At 35.9% G+C, this 24204-nt stretch overlaps 1 protein-coding gene across 1 annotated transcript; it reads left to right on the forward strand.

Moving 5' to 3' along the window:
* Nucleotides 1-2854: 2854 nt before the first annotated feature.
* LOC149793810 (uncharacterized) lies at nt 2855-4925 on the forward strand. Its single transcript, XM_089966466.1, has 2 exons — nt 2855-2949; nt 3385-4925. The coding sequence occupies exons 1-2, from the start codon at nt 2891-2893 to the stop codon at nt 3704-3706; spliced, it is 381 nt and encodes a 126-aa protein (XP_089822592.1). The 5' UTR covers nt 2855-2890; the 3' UTR covers nt 3707-4925.
* The last annotated feature ends 19279 nt before the right edge of the window (nt 4926-24204 follow it).

Below are 24204 nucleotides of genomic sequence, written 5' to 3' on the forward strand. Positions count from 1 at the left end.
AGTAGGAGTTCATTGCTTATGTCCTTGTTATATCCGTTTAGTGCTATTACTTTTTAAAAGATAGTGGTTTTAGTGGGTTCAGCCAGATTAGTTGTGGTTTCACTGTGTTTGGAGTTCGAAGTGGCTCGTGTTGTCCTCTGAGTGCTATGGTGTCTCTCTACTTTGATCTTTATTGGGCCTATAGTTTCAATTTGGATGAATTGTTCTACCTGTTGAATTGTGCTGTATTGGACAGTCAGGTAGTTTCGCCTTGGTCTTATCAGTTTGAATTGTCCAGTGTGAATTTTGGCTAGTGCTGTCATAATACTATTGGTACTTAGACTAGTAATTCTGTTGCACTTGCTGCTTGCGTATATGGTGTGTTCGATGGAATGATAATTGTAAATTTTGTTTTGGGGGTCATGTTGTTGTTTTATTTCTTGTTTTGAGTTAACCTTACTTGTGGGTTTTTTTGTGGTTGTTTTGGGGTTTTAGCGGGCCCTTGCCATTACCTAGGTATGTGTTTTGGGTTGTTTGGGGTCTTTGGGTTGCCATATTAGTGATGCTGCTGGGTCGTTTTGTATAGTTTCTTTCCTAATGCTTTGATTTATTGTTGTTAGCTTGATTTCCTGTTGTTGGTTTGTTTGCATGTCTCTAGAATTGCTTATTTCGTTTTTGGTGAATTTTGGGGTGCTGGTTATGGTTATGTGGTCTAATTGAGGGGAGTTTAAGGTATGTAGGTTAGTGTAAACTTCATTTGTTAGGTTTGGAATAGTGGTGTCTATATCTTCATTTGTGTTTGGTTTTTCTGCTTCCTTGAAGAGGATTGGCGATAGTAGCATTGTATTTATAATGTTCCCTGGAGTGTAGTTTTGTATTTCAAGTAGTTTCTATTGGTGGGGTGGGGGTGTGTTAACTATGTCTGCTGGTTTGTGGTTTGTTAGGTCTGTGTTTGTGACAAGAATTTGGGTTCCCAGTGTGATGTTGGTTGAATTCGAGATTGCTGTGGTTGGTACTACTTGCATTAATCTTGCTTGTTTTACATGCTTTATTGGTGCTGTGTGGAGTTGTGATACATCCAATATTTTTACTGATTTATTGATAGGTTTGTTTGGTGGTTTGTGTGTTTGCGTGTTTGGATTGAATAGAGCCATTTGTTTGGACCTAGTTTGCATTCTTCTACTTAAATTGCGTATAGCATTGAATGATGACTTATCTTTTGTTTTTGTCCTAACCCAGTCTGCTCCTCCGCTAGAAGTCTCTCCTTTGTTTTCTGTTACGTGTTCCTTTCGTTCCTTTGTTTGATAGTTCCGTTGTTCAGTTTAATTCCTTTGTTCAGGGCTTGGCGGTTTGCTAATCGTTTCCTCTTCTTGGTATTATTTCTGTGCTCTTGTTTTACTGTTCCTTTATTCTATTTTAATTGGTGATGGTGGTGGCCGCACTCAGTAGAACGTTTAAAATTATACACCAAGCCGGTTTTACACAGTAAACAAATCAAGCAGATTGAGAGATAGTTTTCAAACTTGACGTTATGGGAATGACGTCACTAAAATAAACAAAGTTAGTTTACATATGACAGTTTGTCATTCTATGTAATTTTGAATATATTTAAAGGATATTGAAACAATCGTCACAAAAACCTTACACAATTCTCTCTCGGCAACATGGTATAATGTTTATCCATTTGCGAAGGAACTTCAATAAAATTTGCAATAATATCAGAGCTAAAAAAAAACGTTTGTTCGCTGTGACTTAGCTGATCTACAGTCTGCCTACGTAAATAGGAAACATGACAGCTTCTCTCCGCTGTTACAACACCATATACAACGAATATCTCCCGTACAGACAGCAGGTTACTAACAATTGGTCAAACACTTATGCGCTTCTTCCTACAGCGACCAAGATTCAGGGGCCAAAGCGATATAAATTCTTAGTGGCTGCCAACAGTTTGTCCCACAAAACATAGCCCAATGTCAACTTCACACTTGTGGCAAGCCCCTAACATCACATCATCTCTGCTAGTCACATTTGGCCCCAATACTACAACAAAGTAAACATGGTGCTTTGCAGCAGCGACCGAAACACATAGTCAGGTCCCAGATCATGCAGGGCAGACTGCTTCTCACATGAATAAACTCAGGCTACTATAACAGACAAGTTTCATCGGAACGTTCAGCTCTTCAATCAACATTCACGCAATCAACATAAATAATGTCATCACTGAAGGCGTTTCCTAAAGAGAGTATCACATGCTCGCCTATACTCAAACCGACGATTTGGCCATTCTACGGTAGGATCCAGAAACCAAACGTCTGAGAGCACAGTTCAAAACAATATAATTTAGATGATACCTAATACTCAAGGATATTTCGTATCACCTATCCTATATCACACACACACACACACACACACACACACACTCTCTCTCTCTCTCTCTCTCTCTCTCTCTCTCTCTCTCTCTCTCTCTCTCTAAACATCGCATTTAAATTCCATCTATAAATGCTTCTATCTGATCTCCACGTTATGTCAGTAAAACATAAATCTAAAAACAGCTAGCATTTTAATTTGTTAAGATTAATTATTTAAATCTAGTATTTGAATGAGAAATTCGTTGTTAATACTTCCGCTCCAATGAATGGTGCTTTTTTGTTTTCTAGGTAAATCATAGTAAATTGGTCCAAGGTACACACACAGGGGGATATCGTCAAACTAGCTATATAACATTGAAAGGTATTTGTTTTTTTCGGTCAAAATTCTTGTATTGATGATTATTATTTTACCTTTATTTTGAAAATCGCAGAATCTTAATAACTAAAACAAGTTATAGTCCGGAATATCCGTTGAATTAACAAAAGTTTATTTTCTTTCAGAACGTCAGATAAACCGCCTTTTGATTTACCTTGTGATAGGAATGGGTGTTTTATTACTTACTGGATTCAGCATCTGTATTTTACAGAAGTTTGTTAAATGGTAATACATATTTGATCTTTTCAAAGTTAGTATAAAATGGCAAAAAAAGTAAAGCATTATCTAAACTTAAAACTGAGAGTGTGATAACAAGTATTTTCATATTTGTTCCTCAAGAAGCATAATAATATCAAGTTTATATAACACTTTATTTGTCATTGGTTTCCATCATACCAGATAAATGTAAAATTGGCTGAAATGACTTTACGAGCGACATGATTGTTATTTTAAACATGTTATGTTCTGTACTGATCTGCATGTACATTTATATAAAGTAAGTTACGGTAACTCTCTGGAGATTGATTTGCTATGTAGCAATATATTTTATTATCAATTCAAGTCACCATAGGAAGGTAGATATTTCTAAGAAAAACTGTATACGTAAAGATTTCTTATACAAACTGTAAAACATTTAATAAATGTTATTTGCTATTGTAGCCCATGTTTTGATAAAGTATCAACTAACATCCCAAATCGAGATAGCGGTGAAGGAAACCCATTACAGGCAAACCCAGCAGGACCTTACTGGACAATTGTATATAACTCTGAAGGTGATTTCGGCACAGTGCTGGAGACTAACATCAGTCAAATTAATGAGCCAGAACCAATAGCCAACACAACAGTTGTTCGAGTGAATACACCAGAAGCATCACCACAGCTCCAAAGTACGGAAGAGGTTATGGAATTCGATGGATACATCCATGCGATTCATTCAGGTTCTGTGAATACAGGCGTCATGCTAACAGACAGTACGATATAAGTTTTAATGTAATCATAGGCTTTATATTAACATAGAAAGCTGTCAGCTGCTGACTGAAAGAAAGAGTGCAGCTCGGAAAAAAAAATTGCATATTTGCTTTTTGAACCCAGAGTTAGTCCTAATATCAGGTTAAGCGTCTTTAAATCTATATGTTGCCTGACTCGGAGAATGGAAAGTTATGATGTTCTCAGTTGACAAAGTATCACAATCAACATTATTGCAAAGTCGCGCAATATATTCATAAGCTGTGAAAGTTGTTTGCGTGGCTCTTATGCCATGTATTACAGGGCTTTTATCATCCGATTTCTTGTTGATCCATGCTGAAATTGCACAAATACATTTATATGTTCAAGTATAGAAATGACGGAGTGAACCTGAAACCTGTATATTTTGACAGACTGAAAACAATAATTGACTATCCACAACAAAGCTGGTAATACAAGTGGAGTAGCTCGTGAAGCAAACCCACACTATTAGCATTCATGATACGTACCTTAAATTTCAAAATTCATAATCTATACTTCCGGAATTTTTTGCTATCTTCAATCGTTAGTAAATAGTTTGTTTTATTTATATAGAACATGAAATTTGCAATGGCATTATTTTATCTATACTCGTAGACTCTATGGTCTTAAATTAAGTAACAGAAAACAGGAAACATTAAGTTTGTAAAACTCAACAAACAGTTAATTTCCAAAGAATAAAAAAGTGAAAATTTGAAAAGAATTTACTGTATTGCGAATAAATCTCATATAGTCCTAAAAGGTTTATCACAAGTGCAAATGTATAATATTCCAACTAAATTTCATTGTCATTCTAAGCAAGTTCCAATACTAAATGTATTGATGTGCACATATTCTCGAACGTGGTGATGTGCCAATGTTCTGGAGTGTTATGATGTATTAACAGTCTTGTAACAATCATCATAATATTATCCATGCATGGTTTTGTTTGAATTAACTATAACTCCAAGTTAATATGTATATCCAAGAACATTATTGATGATCACTTTGTATTTCCAATGAACAATAATTTCAATAAATGATTCTGTTCAAACGAAATATTTATCACAGCAATAAGACTGATTCCACATGGAGATGATAAGGCCAATGAGTAATTTATCAAGTAAACAACACTATACAGCTAAGACACAAAAATAGAACCAGGATGAACATCAACAGTTCATGTCAAAAACATACAAAGCGTCAAGAAAATAAGGTCAAATACTAAAAATAAGATACAAAACAAGCGAAACATCAGGTTTGTACAGTTTGTGATGTGGACATTTCAGTTTGCTAGACAGTTTAAAATAAACATTTTTACTTGCAATGATAATGGTCCTAATATTAATATTTACTCAAGGAGAAATATTAATTATGTATTATGATCTTTACAAATTCAAAGCCCCCTTTCAATTAACACCTTTTAGCTTAATTTGGACTAAGGTCAGGTTAAAATATAAAAAGGTATTTACTATATAATCATCGATTAAAGACGACAAACAGTATAATTAAATATACATAACAATATATCCAAGCCTTTGGCTTATTCGCAAAATATGTGAGCTATTGAAGTTATTGTGGCGTCCATACAAAATGTCCATTGAGATGAACACTAGTAAAGCATTGTATATATATATATATATATATATATATATATATATATATATATATATATATATATATATATATATATATATATATATATATATATATTCGTATTCATCATGCCTAAAGATCGAAGAACATCTATTTCCAAGGACAGTTACCTAAACATATAATCATCAGCAATGCAGCCTTGAACAGACGTCGCTCAAAATACTTCCGACTTTTAACGCTATCATATTTCCAAATTATTAAAACAGACGGGATGGCAAGACTGTGTGTATTAGACCATTAGGACCTCATTTGACAAGTAGAATTACTTGAGGTCGTGCTTGTCCCTTTGCGAAGCCACTTGACAGTTAGTCACAAACATAAGGCACGGCATTTCGTTCGACGATTATGCATGAAATTATGCTGTGTGGCATTTTGATTTCACCCATGACCAAGGCAGAAGCAAGAAACATATCAACCCTATTCAATCAGGGGGATTTCTTCTGGACCTTCAGTTTGCAAAAACACCTTCTAACACGGTAAACATCACCTTGCATGCAAACTTTGTCTATACTCTGGAAATCAACAGCTTGAGCCAAGTGATTTTAGATTATTAGAAGAAGTTATGAAAGAAGAATTTCACTATTAGGATTGTTGATCTTCGTTGAAGAAGGTAGAAGATGACGTCTCTGAATCAGACCAAAATTATGGAAAATGCTACAGAAGATAAAAGCAAAGAGACTGTTATGATGTCGAGATGGCCAGAATGAATGCAAATGTAGTCTACTGTTTTTGTAGCAGTAGATAAACCAATTACAACTATCACCCACAAACATTGTTATGGATGTCAAACTGAAAAATACAAATGAATGATAATGATTAAAGAATTCAAAGAGTATCTGGATGACGCTTGGGCTCATCATTGGTTTAAATACCAACCTGCCTACTCTGCTAATGAAAGTTTTTCTTTGTTATTTACTTTGTGTGAATATAAGCACTTTCAACTCTATTCCTCTGAGTCATGTGCTAGCTAGAAATGAAACGGAATGGATGTTTTCCTTCACGTACGCGCTTTAAGAATGCAGGTAGGTAAATTTATCAGGCTGTTCATCCATCATTGATGTGTCTTGATTATTTTAAACTTTGGCTATATACTCACGCAAACAGATACTCACACCATATAATGGTGGGTTAAGGGGTGTTTGGATAATGTGATTATATGGCGCATTGAATGGTATAGGTGGTGTGAGAGATAATGTTTGATGTGTGATGGATAGTATTTTTTTGAGATTTCATATTCTTCCTTTTCACAAGACGATTGGGATAGTGTTTGTGTGTGTGTGTGTGTGTGTGTGGGTGGGTGGGTGGGTTTGTTGGATGGTATAGATGGTGCTATAGATTGTTTTCTTGTCATTTAAGATATTGCATGTTTTGTGAGATTTCATCTTCCCTCTAATATTATAATCTCACAAAAGGCTAATTGGATAGTGTGCATAGGATAGTGGATGGTATAGATGGTGTAATGGATACTAATTTTGTTGTCTAAATTATATTAGCGTTGTGAGATTTCATCTCCTTCTCTTACATTCTACGCTAACACATATCGTTATGGCTATTGTGTGAAGGTGGGGGGCGGCTAAAACGTATGGGTGGTGTGTGATTGTATGTTTGTGAGATTTCATCTCCTGCTCTTACATTCTAAAGTAGCTCAGGACATTTTGGATTCTGTTTAAATGGAGTGTTGGATGGTACATGTGGTGTTTGTGATTATATGTTTGTCAGATTTCATCTCCTGCTCTTTTAATCTAAGATAACACCTGACGTTTGAGATAGTGTGTATGGGGTGTTGATATAGGTGGTGTGGTGTATGCCATGTTTGTAACCTTTAATCTTCTTCTCTTACACCCTAAGCTAACACAAGGTGTTGTGTGTGTGTTTGTGCCTATGTTGATAATTGAAACTTAAAACGATTTATTATTACCTACCTACCTTTACCTTAAAAACCTTTCTGTGTAAAATCACTTAACAAAAATAAACCAATTCTTGCTTACAGAAGACGCAATAATTTACAAAATTTTATAATTAAAACTAGATAGAGACAGAATAGTAAAGACGATTGTAGTCATCTAAATGTAACAACACATTATGCAATGCGCAGATATAAGATAAATACTTTGTTCATTAGGGCTAATACAAAAGAAGTATTTTCTCTACGTTATGACACTAACTGCAAATCAAAAGATTTGATTTCTTGGACAACCTGTAAAAATGTAACATGAAATCTGTTGGATGAACACTTCAACAAGTTTCCAAGATAATGAATAATCATCGCTTTCATATAAAAACTTTAGTTTTCCTCTAATATTTCAACACATTTAAATACTAATAATCGCTCTCTACTCGATGTTTATTTTATGGCAATAGTTATTGTGCATGGAGACATGAATAGACTTATAAAAGAAACTTACTGAATTATTTTGTCAGATAATTTGTATCCTAATGTCCTTAATACCAATGTACTATATATAATTGTATATGTTTTGAAACTGACAAATTGTATATGCTTGAAAACAGTTTAATTAAATTTACGACTGTTTGTCTATATTTTATTTTATTATTTTACTTTATAGGTACCATTTTATAAGTGAAAAGTACTAATTCGTGCGAAAAATATGCACCTGATGATTTTCGTAGAAAGGTAAGGACCTCAGAGCCAATAAGCGAAGACGACTAAGAAGTATTGTTATCATCAGCAGAAACCAGCTGCTTTTGTAATATTGCGCGTGAATGTTTCTGATACAATGTTGCAGTTTTAGGCTAGCGATAGACGCCATACATGATACAAGTCATAACATAGATAAGGAAGCATGCAATTGACCAGGCATAAACATGACTTCTTTAGCAGGGAATAGGAATGGCAAAACATATACATAATATTTGCACCTTTAATTTCCTAAAGATGGAGTTTGTTAGTTCTGCAAATCTGAATTACACGACCAAGGCCATGGGTTCCAATGTTCGATTACACATTTCGAAATCGTACTGTAATTTAGACTACATTTCAAGTGCAATAACGTTCTCCTTACTGCACTCAAAATGAAATGAAAATAATATTGCAATGTGTTGTTCTTTTCATAATTACAATTTAGTGATTTCATATTTTTCCCATATTAAGACTACAAACAGTCCATCACAGAACAGATTCATTCATGCAGATGAGTTAAGATACCTCCCTCGCAACTCAAATCAGATGAACTTCATGTGGAATTGACACAGATAAATTCAGTCCAAAATCACAAAACTTAGTATAATCGAAAAAAATACCAAAATCCATTTATTCCAGACGAAATAGAAAAGTTACTGCAATGCGCGTTCGTTCACAATATGACTCTAAATTTTAATTTGCAGCAGACCAAAACGACAGTTCTTTCGAATGTAATGTCGAGTGCGTGGTTAAGTTCAAACTTTGCTGGGCGGAGTTATGTGCGCATTAATATTATTGTTGTGTATCGATGAATATACGGTTGTGTACTTATTTTAGATTACAGCATATATTTAATTACTTTGTTACTTGCAGTGTATATTTTTATAATTAAGCCTTAGATAGAATAAGAAAATGACTATAGGATAAAAAGGTCAATGAATTTGTATGGGAAAATATGAACTAGTTTTGTCAAATTGCTACTGTACACCATAAGGTTGTGCAGCATGCATCCGAAACAATCGTTCATATTCTCCCATTGAAAAGCAGTAAATTATAAATATTTTTATTGTAGGAACAATATTATCATTGCAAAATAGGCAACCTTCAGCTAGCCAATACAAACAAAGTGCCTTCCCCATGTTAAATTTATATTGTCTCTCAAGTGCATATCAGTTTTTGTATGGAGTGCCCCGTTGCCCTCCAGACGCCACTCCTGACTTTCTGTGAGACTCTCTTATTAAGACTTGTATGGTTATGAATTGCAACTTTGTTTATGGGTTTTTAGTAAATTAATCAGCTTGTATTATGGTTGAAAATAAAAGAAGAGTTTATTTTCATTCTCTTCTCATGAATCAATTGTTAAAAAGCATACTCTTCCCTGCTGTCATAATAAACTGTAGTCTTATCTGGACGAGATCGGCAATTACAATATTTATATAAAATCTATGTTTGGGTTTGGACCGAGACATGGAAATCCCAGTCAAGGGGTTTCATTATTTGTGTCCCAACGAGGCTTGACTCGCGGGGAGATATATAATGTAATCATGCGACTGGGATTTCCTTGTCTCGGTCCAAACCCCAACGTATATTATTTTTCTCATAATACAAATATGTTAATGAGGGCTGTGGTGTGACCATGTATCCGAAGTACACAGCTTATACGCGTGAGCAAAGAAAACTAACAACATAAGAGGTATTATCACATTTAATATATGAATGTTATATGAAATCGACATATTTATAACAAGAACCTGTTTCATTTTCGTCAGTTCCAATTTTGAAAAGTTATTATGTAAATAATTAAACCATACTGGGTACACAGCTCTACTGTAGTTATACTTAGTACAAGCTGTAGAGAAGAACAACATGTTGATTATTAATGGGTAATTAGTGATCTGTGTCATTATCATATATAGTTCTCCTTTTCTTTGGAGGAGGTGAAACTGTATGTGACATACTTGTGCTGTCCTCAAATCTGATTGCAAAATTACCCCCGTGTATATAATACCCTCCAAATACGGAACCTAGCGGATAGTCATGTGCTAAACGTTCAAGTTCACGGATTCTTTGAAAAGTTATTTTTCTGTCTTGAAAATATGGCAAGTGATACTGTGAAATTTGCTTATGGATTAAAATTATGACGGATAAATGGTTCCTTCAGGCAAAAATTCATTATTTGTCATTACATTTTATAAGTATATTTTGATCCAACTAGGGTACAATGGAGATGCTTAACAAACTTTGAATAAAACATATTTAACATGACACATTTCTGGCTGTTAATACGTTGTTAAGAGAGTTGGAAGGCTATGACGTGTATAGGTTTATAGTATATGTGCATGGGTCAGTGTTTTCTGTCAAAGTTCATTTCACACAGCATTGTGAATTTTATCATTTCAAGTCAGCGCCATTAAATGTAGCTATCAGCATATAATTTGTTTCACAAGACGTATTTAAAACTAGCTAGGTAGTTTTAGCTACATTTAAAGACGCTGACGTGAAAATACACTAAGGTAGACCTGCAGATAGGATAAAATTGACCGTGATGTGTGAAACAAACTAGCGTAATACCAATAAGCTCGACATTGTGTGCGTGTGTCTTTGTCTCTCTCGAAATGTTTTTGCATGGTGTGTTCTCAAAAAGGGATTGACATTAGTTTATTATATTTTTGTAATATATTTGTTGTTGTTAATGTTTGATTTAAGAACAGTTGCGTCAAGAACATCATAAGACAGCAAGGGTTTCTATTTTAAATGTTGTTCTGAGCCCGTGGACACTCTGACTGAGACGAGAGATCTGAGATTATGAGATTGAGATAAGAAAAGTAAGGTTAGCAAAGCTAGATTTTTCTGTCACATGGGTGAGCAATATTTAGTTAAGGCTTTATTTTCAAACCGTGTCATTGCTGATGCATACTCAATCATTTACTGTTATTTTGTTTTGGTTTTGTTAGAATTGGGGCGGGGAAGTTGTGGATTTGGTGGGAGGTCGGAGGGGTTAACATCATTTGGCCATCAAGATAGGCTATTCATGAAATCCAGTTTAACTGGTGGAGGAAAAACACAGAAATGACATTGCAAATACCATCGAACCAAGGGAAGTTAACGATAAGCTATCTCACATAACCATATATTGGAGCCCGTGAATCGAACCCATGCAGGCAGTTGACGTTAATGCTCGATTATGTAATATGAAACATAATACTAGGGATTAACTCATTTACTCTATTTTCATCGAATCAAAGTCGAATGCGGTTAAGATTATTATTAAAGTTTCATCTTATTATCTATCGGTTCATATTTATGGTATATCTTTAGGAATCAATGCTAACCCGTCTTCTGACGCACTTCTTTGACATATCTTTATGAACATGAATTAGTACCTTTGAAATAGGTCAGATGTATGTTACATCTATATGAGTAATGTTAACATGTAGGATAAGACCATTTTGTAGAATGTTATTATTATTATTAATAGTAGTAGTAGTGTTGTTGGTGGTGGCAGTAGGAGTTGTAATATTACAGCTGAACATGGAATTGCTGCTGACGTTTAATTTGTAGCACACTTGCTCCTGAACTCAGCAATATGATTCATGTGATACCAACCTTTAAATCATGTGTATGTGTTTTAATGAAAGAACCCCTTAGAATAATAACTACCCTGATTTCATCTCAAAGGAACTGCCTTAGGTTTACCCGGCAATTGTTTTTTCTTGTCAACTCGATCGTCGCTGATATTGTTGTTTCTTTGGTATGAGTGGCAGTGATCGTGATGAGCATTTTAGTATGTTTTACCTCAAGTTCTCAATAGTCGAAACGTTGTGATTATTACCATCTCAATATCACTTCAAGTGTTTCTCTTTCACTTTAAATCTTTAACTTATAAAAGTAATACTGGTGAATCACTTGTCTCTCCCACGTGACATAAATCTCATTTGCTGATATTTAGCATAGCTTGAATATTGGTCATCATCATATAGAGGGTAGCTCCTACTCTATCTTCATTTTCTGAAAGCGAGTGTTCCAAGCCTTTTTGAAAATAATTTATCAGTATGCCATGTGTTTGGTTCTAGCAAAATATTTGATTTCATGGCATTTAGTGTGGTAGCCACTACACAAACATTCAAGCCATTTTCTTTCTGTAATGTTGTTTCAAGCCTATCTTTAAGGGTTTGTACTTTGTCAAAGAAGAAATTTGCAAACATGTCCAGAAGGTCGACTGGAGAGAAGGTAATTGGAATTATCAGCGTCCTCATACTTTTGCGTCGCAACCATCAGATACATATAAGCTCGAGATACATTTATGTTAACATTGTTTTCGAAGCTACATTCAATCGCTCGTTCAGGACATTGCTTCGAATTTATTCTAAAAAATATTCGCCTTACGTCAGCGTTATAAACAATCGAGTTGTTTTGTATTTGATCAGTACTTTTGTTTTGTCGCTGAAACACCAATTTTTATGTCCTAGTAACTGTTCGCTAGGCGCTGTTTTTATCAGCCATGTGTTATCATTTGAATTTGGTACAGCTATTTCATGACCTCTGTTCTGTTCGAAATAAATTTTTATGCTATAAGAGGCTAACATTGTTTTCCGTTCTGTTAATTTTGAAACAGATGCAACAACTCGAGGGATCCATAACGCCAGTCGTGAAATCACAAACTGACAATCAGCAATATCAGCAGCTTTTATAAGACAGTCGTTTTATCAGGTCGGTCAAGTATAAGAACGTGATTTATGCCATGAAAATCTTTAGCATAGTCCCACCAAAATCCAAATATTTTGCTTAATGGAAGCATCTTTACAATTTGACGTGATTCAGCTATATAATTTCTTCATTATCAACACCATCGTCGCATTTTCGACGATCGATGACATGAATAATAGTTTGGGTTTTGGCTAACAACACAACCGTGTTAGCATCATTGGCTGGTGGACCAGTTACAGTTGCATTACAAAGATATATCAGAGTATTTCCATTATTTATTTCTGCATTTATTTGCAGCTGCAGTCGTTCTATATTGATTATGAAAACTCAAGCAAAATTTGTTTATGGTATGCGAGTCTCTGCATCGTTAACACCAGCAACAGGTGTTTCACCGATTCAAGTCAGATCCAGATCAGAAGAATTTCCTACTGATGTATCCTTTCTCCACATCACATTTGTTGTAAGTGATCTCGAGTAATCGTCGCTGAACTACACAATATTAAGAATGGCACTTACTATCGGAAAGACCATGGAAATATCTTCAACTGTTTGAGTGGCAAGTTGATATATGGCACCTTGAACAGGCTCCAACCGTTGGTCACTAATGTAATATTTGCACCAGCGCCAATATCACAATCCGAAGCTGTTCTTATACTACCTCCTACTTCAAGTGCGGCTTTATGCAGCAGCAAAAAACATCTCTCGTATTAAATGTTATGATACCCGCCATGTTAGGCTCATTAGAGTTTTCGTCGAGATATGCAACGGACTCGAACTCTGATTCAGAGTCATCTACGGTTATTTTATCAGCGAGATCGAGTTAATTTTCAATACACATTTGTATTTTAATCATCAGACAAAATATTGATTATTTTACAATTATGTGACGACCTGATTGATCGGTACGTGTCGTTGTGATGGATGATATTTGATTTTTAACACTGATAGGATAGTACATTTTGAGTCTCGGATTTACTTGCATCAGCGAAACAGGTGAAACATCAGTAGTAAACGAATACATTGTCTGTCCTTGGCTACCTCGTGCCGCGTATAACTCAGTTACAATAGAACAGCTCATCAGACGTCCGCATCTGCGATGTTGACGGCTGATTAACTGTCATGTGATATTGTCGCAGATGTGTCATGTTCATATTGTTGTTTATCAAACCCTAACAATGATCCTATTGTGTACTGGCGACTAAGATCTACAAACATTTTATTTTGTAGTGTTATTCTAGCTCGTAACGTGTAATTAGTGGGAATGATCTCGAAAGTATCAGATGATATACCACTGCTACCAGTGGTTATAAGATGTTGTATTGTTTACTTGATACATGTTATGTTGTATGCGTCTTTTGTATCCTTATAGATTTCCACTCGATGATACCATTGGTTTTCACTCTGAACATAAATTCGTCATTGACGTTAGTTGTAACATTTGCTGTAGTGCCAAACAGTAGCAAATACTAATCCGATCTCAAATTACTTCAAGTTCAATAACACGATTACAGAACACGGAAAAGTATGCGCTGTTTGATGTTGTCTGAGTTTAATAGAGTATCAGCAACATCAACGACATTTTCATTTTGTTATTTGCATTAAAATTCATAATGACTAGTTGTGTTAGCGAATTAATTCGCAGCGAATCAAGTCGTTGTGTAACACATGATACCCGTCCGTCGTTAGATCTTAGATGATCAAGTAATTAAACTTTTGAATTATCCAATTTCCTGCTAGTGTTTCCAGCCTCTTTCGATAGTACTTGGAGCATCAGTCGATAAAGAATATCATCTGCTGAGTTAACGATCTTTAATCCTTTACCTGATGTGTCTACTCATTATCATATTCAGAATGTTTTTAAATTGTTTGACATTCGTTCAGTCCGTAGTCGTATTTTTCCTGTTTATTCTTTTCAAACTTAACATGTCTCTTGTCAAACTTTAAGCCAAATATTCTAAAATAGTAATTTTTCTGTAAATATATTTCTTTTCCTTATTTTGTTTTTGTTTGTTTACTTCCTCAAGCATCTTTTGCTTTACTCGTTGTTCTCTAATATGCTTATTAAATTAAAATATTTTTCTTTCATTTTGTAAAACCTCAGCTTGTCGTACATCGGTATCACCAATTCGGACAACACGATTTTCAGCAATTTTCTTTTGATCTTCCGCGAGTAGTCCTCGCAAACCTTTTTCTTTTCTTTGTTCTAAGTCTGCAGGTGATACTTTATCAACACAGAGCTGTTTTTCAAGTACAGACTTGGCAATAGGCAGTTTCTTCTGCTTTCTGTTCTGGTCTAGGACGTTCTCGCTCAACTTTTTTATTAAACGCAGTTCCTGTTTCCACATTTTTATTCAGAAGATTCATCCGTGCCTTGTCCATTATTGTAAAAGAACACATTCATTGTACGCTTCTATACAATTTAAGAATGTGTCATTCCAGAATCAAAACATGTACTTGGTATCTCTGAAAAGAATATTGAATAAGAAAAAACTGATTCTCTTGATCGGCTTCGTGACTCAGCTCAGCACATTTGTCTATGGAAACATCAACGCATTGTTCTCTTGTTAATTTTTTGCACGTCAATTTAGTCCAGTCGGTTAAACAATATTAAACAACCAGTACTTCTTCTGATAAAACTATCAACGTTACAAAGACCCCGGCGCAAGATAAATTGCATTACATCTTCGATTTCTCCACAAGAAGTAAGATTTTATCTTTTCCATCTCAGCATAACTCAACGTAATATCATTAACCACTATAAGCTTATTTTCGTCTGAGTCTAGTTCGGGAACAGGAACAAGACTTTCACGTGCCCTTATTGTACATACATCTTCGCCTGTACCAAGTTCGTTAGTTTAGTTTACTGGTGTACTCGTTCAGCAAATCATATTTGTCGTGCTGAGGATTGAACGTGTAGGCAAATACAAGATAATTGTGAAATATCTATTTCAGTAAACGATGAATAGCCAGTTTTGTTTAGCCAGATCTAGTTCGTCTAACGAACAGGTCATACCAATCTGGTAGCCCGTAGTTGTGTTTATTTTTAGTATTCGCTCTGTATCAGAGTTAATTATGATCCTCATATAACATGTGCACAAACGTTTGTCAGCAGTAATCACAATAACATGAGCTAGTACACAAACTTTGGCACATTGGTAAGTGGTTTTTCTGCTTAAACAACTGCAAAAACAGCAGATGTTGATCTGACGAATTATCGAAAATGATCCGGTGATACAATGATTGGAAACCTTATCATGCCAGGACAACGATTGGTAGATACAGAAACAACTTATCCTCCTGTCAACGTCAATACCACACAAGCCGTTAGCTATAGTCAACTAACCACAGCTGTACCTAAAAAACGTTCACCTGCCGACAGCATAATGACTGGAACTATCAACATGAGCAATAAAAGATAACAGATATCAGCATATCATATCGTTAAACAACACTGATAAAACACAAGCGGTATGTTATAATCAGAAAACCACAACATTATCTGAAAAACATTCACTCGCAGGTGGGATAATGAATTTTGACATCAATACGACAGGAAAGAAAATAATAAACCTGGAAATAACCTATCCTCCATCTAATCACAATCTTAATCAAGCCGTGAGTATCAACCAAATTAGCACGGTAGCAAATTTAATAATAAAGAAATCAGGTGATTTATTTGAATAGTTACTATTTCATTTATAAACGGTAGCAATATAACAGGACTACTAATATAAGTTTCAGCAAGAGAAGAATCAGAAGCAATATGGTGTAATCAGATGAAAGGATCATTGGCAGCATTCTTGAAACTTGCCAGAGGATCAACGACAGGTTCGTTAGACATGAGTGGACGGGTGGTATACAACACTCAATGTGGTAGTAGTCCGTTGTCGAACGACAGCTGGGTAGTAAACGTACAATTTGTATAATACAATTTTGTAATAAAATCCGGCCACACAATGACAGGCACGTTAGACATGGGGGTTAACAAGATAGCATCATCTCTGTTTCCAACAACAACGTTAATCCTAACAAAGTTGAATTACGTCGATGATATGGTAATCGGTTATACTGCAAAACGAATAGCAAAATGCAGAGACACAATGACAGGCACGTAAATATGGAATCCAATAAAATATCTTTAATATATATACCTGTAGCTGTATCTGACCTGACAAAAAATCTTAATTCGACGCGTCAGCAAATAAATATGTTGCTTTTTAAGGTATAGCTGCTGGTGTTCATTAAGTTAAACGAACTGGTGGCACAATTACATGTGCTATTGATATGGGCGTCAACAACATAATATTAACATATATTCCTGCTGTTATATCAGATATTGTAAACACACTTACGCAGATAGTGTTGTTGTTGGCACCACAAAACAAGCTCGCATTAATACCGTTACACATCTTGTTGATTCTACAGATAATCGTTGGGGTTTTACAGCGAAAACGTCAACAAAATACACTGGGAATAATCAAACGTTCGCCTTTTCGTTTTTACAGCGCCGTATCAGGAGGTCTCGAGTGGACAGCATATGGAGACACAAGCAATTTTTGGATACAAATACAATCTGAAAGGAGCTGTTGCAATTCCGAAGTTTCAATTACGTGGACGATTAAATGCTGGTGTCGTCCGCATATACACCTGGAGATGAAAGGGATCAACAAATATTACTACATGGACAACTCTGTACAGCGCAACGGGAATTTACATCTCAACGAGTCAACAGTTTACTATCGCTGATGTTAACACGGTTAACAAATACATTTACTTTCGGATGTATGTTATCAACACAGAAAGTCCTTACCCGGGTTTGACAATGTTTTAGTTGTACGCGAGTGACGATTTAGTGCAGATATAATTTATAATGTATGTTGATCCTCCGTCGATCAGATTCGTGAAAGAGTTTTTTGATGTTATATTAAATCCAAGAACGGAAATGATGGTGGTAGCTAATATTGATCAACTTGATCCAGAGAGTTTAAATAAGGCGCGAGAAGCAGGTATAATTGCTAAAATGAAACGTTTAACACTAGAATCACCCGATTTAACAGATAACTAGGACGATTTTATCAGAGTTTCAGGTATGAGAGGTCCACAACTAAGAAAAGCTATCCGAGAATTTGATATTATTAGTAAATACGGTCATTCAAATGATTGCGAGAATCAGCGACTAAAAGTTGACAGAGAGATTATTAAAAAAGTAAATAACTACTAACAGATCTAATCTTATGAAAGCAAAATCTCCTGGTGGTAAAAGCCAGAAGAAGATCGGAAACAATTTCACGATGAACTTAATGAACTACCTACACTAAAAATATCGACTCGCTAAATATCGTAGGATAAGTGACAGCTTTGCTACACTGAGAATATTTCGCGAGCTAGGTATGTACTATCCTTATAAAATAACATTACTCAAGGTATTATATTATCATGAAAACTCTAATCCGCTGGTCACATCATATCTGATATTGGTTGACTCGCTATAAATGTTGATTTTAAACAATATTCTGATGAGCAGAAAAATTTGGTACTGATAGCAGTAGATGCTTTTGAGTCAGCGATTGAATCTTCTATAAGATACCTGATGATATAATAGGTATTATCAATTTTATTAAACCCATTAAATTAGATGTAGCAGCTAATGATATTCTTCACAAAATGATTTCCCTTCAAGACGAAAAAGGGTAGCTGGAAGGTTACAAAATGGAAAACAAATATAAACTGCTTGCAAATGGCATCAATTTCAACGTTGCAAACGGGGACTTTTATAGTTTGCATCAGCATATGCAATGCTTAAAAACATATGTTAACTAATACCTTAGCGACATTGATTTATTTATATCAACAGGTTATATCGAATTAATAAAAGATGTTTACCATATTATTTTGAATGTCAACCAAAAACAAACACATTTTAATCCACGATCTGTACCAATCGTAACATTTTTTAATGATCCTAGATATAACGATATATCATTCGCGGTATATGGATGTTACATACATTTCTTGCTGATCCTGTTAATAGCAAATATACTGATCTGGTTGATAAAGCTGATGCTCAGAAAAAATTTATTTTGCGCTGTAAAATTTGCTAGTGTAGATCAAAAATGACTAAACAAGATGTGATCAACCTCAACCTAATATAATCGAGTCTCTCCGACAACGACAGCAACGAGCTGATGAAATATTACAGGTACTATCATACAAACACTTTATTGTATCAGACGCACCAGTAAATATTACAGCAGAATCATAATCCTGCTAAGCTATATCCCGATTGTGTTAACTACAGAAGCAATATCATCAGTATGAGGAACAGCGAATCCATTATTGCTGATAGTATCTTGAGTAGGTATTGCGTTGTCAGCGATCAACAAAAGGTAGAGCCAAAATATGAGAACAAGAATGCGTTATAGAAGCAGCGACTTGTACTAAAATATTGAATCAACTTCGAGTTTATATTCGAGGAGAAAAGTTTATCATTCTAGCTCTGATACAAGAATTGCGGATCAAAGACGATTTTCTTGGTAATATGATACCAAACAGAGCTTTGAAATATGGGAACCAGTATTCAGCACATTCTGTGTGAAATATAAAATATAATGGAGGATATTGCTGTGGGAGATACCACATTAAAGATGAAGAGAATTCTCTTTCAGGGTAAGCATATGGCGTTTATACTAACGACGAGAAATATAACACGTACTTCGAAACAGAAAGTAAGTTTATCAAAATACTCCGAATAATCATTACAAATAAGAGACAACTTTCTGTTTTTGAAGTAAGTGCTATACTTGTCTCTTGTCTGTAATGATTACTCGGAATATTTTGATAAACGTACTATGATCACAAAACGCTCGTTAAAACTGTTGACAATCTTTATAATAAATACACAAAAAAATGTAGATCATGACTAAAAAGATGCTATGTTATTAATGCAATAGTTTTTCATGGAAACCTATCAAAATGTTAGAACCGGTTTATCTTATCGGTGGCGGAAATAAACATGTATTTGTTCTTCAAGAAGAAGAGATATATATTACACTGGACAACAAATTTTTACAAAAGTCATGTTACTGAAATAAAATTAGTCAATTCTTATCAATTTTTATGTGCTGAACACGAATATGACAGTCAAATTGCAAAATTGGCTCTAGTTTTTTTGTAATCTGCAAGAAATTAATGTTTACATAACGAAATGCATTCCAATAGTAAAAGGTCAACTGTAATAGCCTACCTATAAAAAATCAAGTCATTGACTACATCTTAGATTTCTTCGCCTGTCTCTTGTACAGCTGTTCGGGAGCATCTCTGAGGAGTGTCCAGCAGTAGTCAGCCAGCATTGTAGTGGACCATTTTCCCTGGTATCTTTGTTCCATTGTTGCGATATCTTGATGAAAACGTTCGCCGTGTTCATCACTAACAATACCACAGTTGCTAGGAAAGAAATCCAAATGGGAATGAAGGAAGTGAATCTTTAGAGACATATTGCAGCCAAGTTTCTTATACTTCATCAACATGTCTTCTACTAGTTCCTTATAGTTTTCTGCCCTAACATTTCCGAGGAAGTTTGTAGAAACTAGGCGAAAAGCATTCCATGCTTGTTTCGCGTCACCTTCCAGCAAGTTGTTGAACCGGTCATCTTTGAAAAGCTCTCGAATCTGAGGACCCACAAAAACTCCCTCTTTAATCTTTGCTTCGCTGAGTCGAGGGAATTTTTCATGCAGGTATCGAAATGCTGGCAAAGTCCGGTCAATGGCTTTCACGAAGTTCTTCATCAAACCTAGTTTGATGTGAAGGGGTGGTAGCAAGATTTTCTGAGCCTCAACCAGAGCTGGGTGTTGGATATTCTTCTCTCCAATGGCTACATTCTGCCTGTGAGTCCATTCCTTCCTCATGTAGTGCATTTCCCTTGCTCGGCTATCCCACTCGCATAAGAAACACATGTATTTTGTATATCCTTGCTGCAGTCCCATTAAAAGGGCAACTACCTTCAAATCACCACAGAGGTGCCAGCTGTACTTGTTCTACTCAATGGAATTCAGTAGCTGCCTTAAGTTATCGTATGTCTCTTTCATGTGGACAGCATACGCTACTGGAATAGATGGAAGAATGTTTCCATTGTGCAAAAGCACAGCCTTGAGACTCAGTTTCGAAGAGTCCACAAATAGTCTCCATTCTTGTGGGTCATGAGAGATTTTTAAAGCATTCATGAGGCCCTCAATATCGGAACAGAATATCAGATTACTTTCCTTTCTGAAGAAAGGCTCCAATTGCTGGTGGCGCTTTCGATATGCAGTAATTGTGACATCTTCTTCTAGAAGATTCCATTGTTGGAGTCTTGATCCTAGCAATTCTGCCTTGTTCTTTGATAAGTCCAAATCACGAATCAGGTCATTTAGTTCTTCCTGTGTTATTCTGTGTGGGGTTGATGATGCACCACAGTGAAAATCTGGATCACTGCATGCTGATGGACCAGGAGAAGAACAGGTCGACTCACCTTTGTCTTCGTCAGATGAATCAAGAGAATATTCTGCTGGAGGTTCTGGAATAGGAAGTCCCTCACCATGTGGAACTGGTCTCAATGCAGACGGAATGTTTGGGTAGACTATTCTCGACTTCTTTCGCTTCGTTATTCCGCCGGAAAGAGGAGGAACCAAGCAGAAGTAACAGTCATTTAGGTGGTTGCTTGGCTCTCTCCACACCATTGGGACTGCAAACGGCATTGATGACCTTTTGCAACTCAACCACTGTGAAAGCTGTGTTGTACATGTAGCACAGCATATATGCGGAGCCCAAGGCTTGTCTTGGTCACCAACCTTGCATCCGAAGTAAAGATGATATGCCTTCTTCACTTGAGAATTGATACTTTTCTTCTGGTTGGCAAATGTCACTTCCCCACAAATATAGCAAAAATTGTCCGCGGTATTAACACACTTTCGAGGCATTACTGTTCTTTATTGTACGTAAATGGATAAAATAATAAGTTTTATGTAACAGTAGCTTGAACTGTCTCGCACAACGTCTAAAATATTTTAAATGCTGAACCTATCTGATTGGGCTTTATATAGTACACTGCTTACGTCAGCTTCAGCAGCCGCCTGGCATTAGTATAATAGGCCTACACATGTATAGTACACTGCTGACGTCAACTTACTTCAGCAGCCGCATGGCATTAGTATTGCACTGCATCAGAAAATGATCCAATGAACTGTGGATGATGTGAGCATGATGGTATTATGCAATGTTACATCATTATTCCGGATGTTGCTGCAGTCCTACTGGAGAAATTTACACAGTGAAACATAGAAAATGAGGTATATGAATATCTTCAAAACGAGAGCCAATACAAATTTTTCACGGTTATATTCGTGTTCGGCACACCAAAATACTACAGATTAGGGCCTTTTCAAGTCAGTAATGATTTCACTGTTGACCAGTGTTATTACACCAGCTGAAACGTCAAAAAATATATCGAGAAATATCAAGAGTTTTGTTTGAAATTTATAAGTAGTCTTGTTATAGGGTTTTTTTTGGTTTCAAACCCTTATTTTGTTTGACGAAGGCGACGATTAAATGGCATATCCTCGAATTGTAAATGATTATGTAATAAATTTTATTATCTCAACAAAATTTGTTTTCGTATTTGTTTAGACAAACTTGAGGGGACCATGAAGTTGGGAAGAGTCACTATGGCGCAATTTTCAAAAGAGGGTTTCAGGCCAGAAACCTCTTTATAAGAGACTACTGGTATTTTTGGATTTTATGAAAGATGCTTGTTAGTTGAAATACTCATGTACCCAAACAAACCATTCCGTTGGTCAAACTATCACGCTTTTGATATTGAAGATGGTGTGTAGCAAGATCGAAGCAATAAAAATTATACGTTTTACTGTTGGGATTCAAACAAGGAAGGGCATATGCAGAGCATTCTTGAAGTCCAACGATGAAGCATATATGGTAGCATCGATAAAGTCGGATTTGTTAACAGCGGCATCATGGCGTTGTTCAGCAGCGCACGTTATCTCATGGATGGAAACAAAATTGAAAAAATTCCTGACCACGACGACGTTGCTGCAACAATACTTGGACTCGCTAGTTACGGTTAAGATTATGCAAGGTCTTCTAACCCGTCTATGATGTTCATCAAAGACAAAAACCTGGCTTGTACACCATACCAGGGAGAACGTCAGAACCTCAGCAGGAGATGTAGTAACACGCTATAGTTGATATCAGTCCAAACTTTAACGACGAATTTGCACATCATCGAGCACGAGCGAGGGACTTTTAATGCACGATTAAACTCTCACATAAATGTTGGTTCTGTAGAGACTTTCAAGAGGTTATTTTCTATACCAAACGCACAGTCGCTGTAAATAAAGAAGTCAAAAGACATTCATGAATATCAAATGATGACACAGTTGTCAACGACGGTAAATTGGTGTTATGTAAATTTACACTTTGGATGTCATCAATAAAATCCATCGGTGGCCAATGACCCGAATCTATCATTATTAAGGGCGTTAGGTGAAATACACATAATATAATTTCTCGATGACCACAAAGTCACACAAACGCGACACTCGTGGAGACTTCTCATAGAAGTCGATTACTCAATGAGGTACTAGTGCACCACTGCACATGTCTACAGCATTACTACAGCATTACAAAGCGTGAACCATCTGAACAACCATCTTAAAAGTCGGATGGTATTTACAAAGTCACCGAGGTCTCGCTACGGTTAATCTGTCACCAAGAACCCACCGAAAACATTTGCTCACCTTCAATCACTTTCAAATCACTCGTGCGTAGCATGCCTGATACCTGGACCGACGCCAATATGTTGACACAGGCCTGCAGATTTCGCAGCACGACTTTCGTACTTGTATTATATGTATTACATGAACGTCGAGCACCTTGACCTGATTAAATAAGTCAGTGGTAGAAATGTTCTTCGAAACACGAATAGGTTCTGATGATACGGACTAAAGATGCATTACTGTAAATTCTGTAAGACGAAACTCAATTGTTACTGTGTTTGAGTGGCCGAATGAGGTCTACTGACAAGCCCGTGGAAAGGAAAAAGTAGTTGAACTTATAACGTTTGTAACAAAATGTTACATCTGCTTACACTTGTGGTGAGGCGAGGTAAGCTCGAAAATATTTTAGTCACGATGAAACAAAACAAACAAGAGTTCATTTGAAACATTTCTGAGATAAGTCGGTCAAAACGTTTTAAGGTGGATTTTTTTTGTTGTTGAGGGATAAACTTGCACCGATGGATTCAACAACAGGTCATGGCACGCAATGGGTCGCATAGGTGGTGACTCCAAATTGTCTGGGTCTTTTTTTTGTACTCGTATTGATTTGCACCACCAACTGAAGTTGTTGATTATTTCACCCCGGGCGGTGGACAAAAATCCGCTGTTTTATTCTACACTGTCGTTGCAGACTCGGCTGGAGAGCCCCATACGCCATGCGCAATT

This window comes from Sinohyriopsis cumingii, chromosome 8 (assembly GCF_028554795.1).
Source record: "Sinohyriopsis cumingii isolate HCF-2022 chromosome 8, ASM2855479v2, whole genome shotgun sequence".
In the NCBI taxonomy this organism is placed as follows: domain Eukaryota; kingdom Metazoa; phylum Mollusca; class Bivalvia; order Unionida; family Unionidae; genus Sinohyriopsis; species Sinohyriopsis cumingii.

Excerpts from the sequence above, each read along its gene's own strand:
- LOC149793810 (XM_089966466.1), top strand. The coding sequence starts at position 2,891 with ATGGGTGTTTTATTACTTACTGGATTCAGCATCTGTATTTTACAGAAG. Across the intron at positions 2,950-3,384 it reads TTACAGAAGTTTGTTAAATG|CCCATGTTTTGATAAAGTAT; the intron begins GTAATACATATT and ends TTGCTATTGTAG.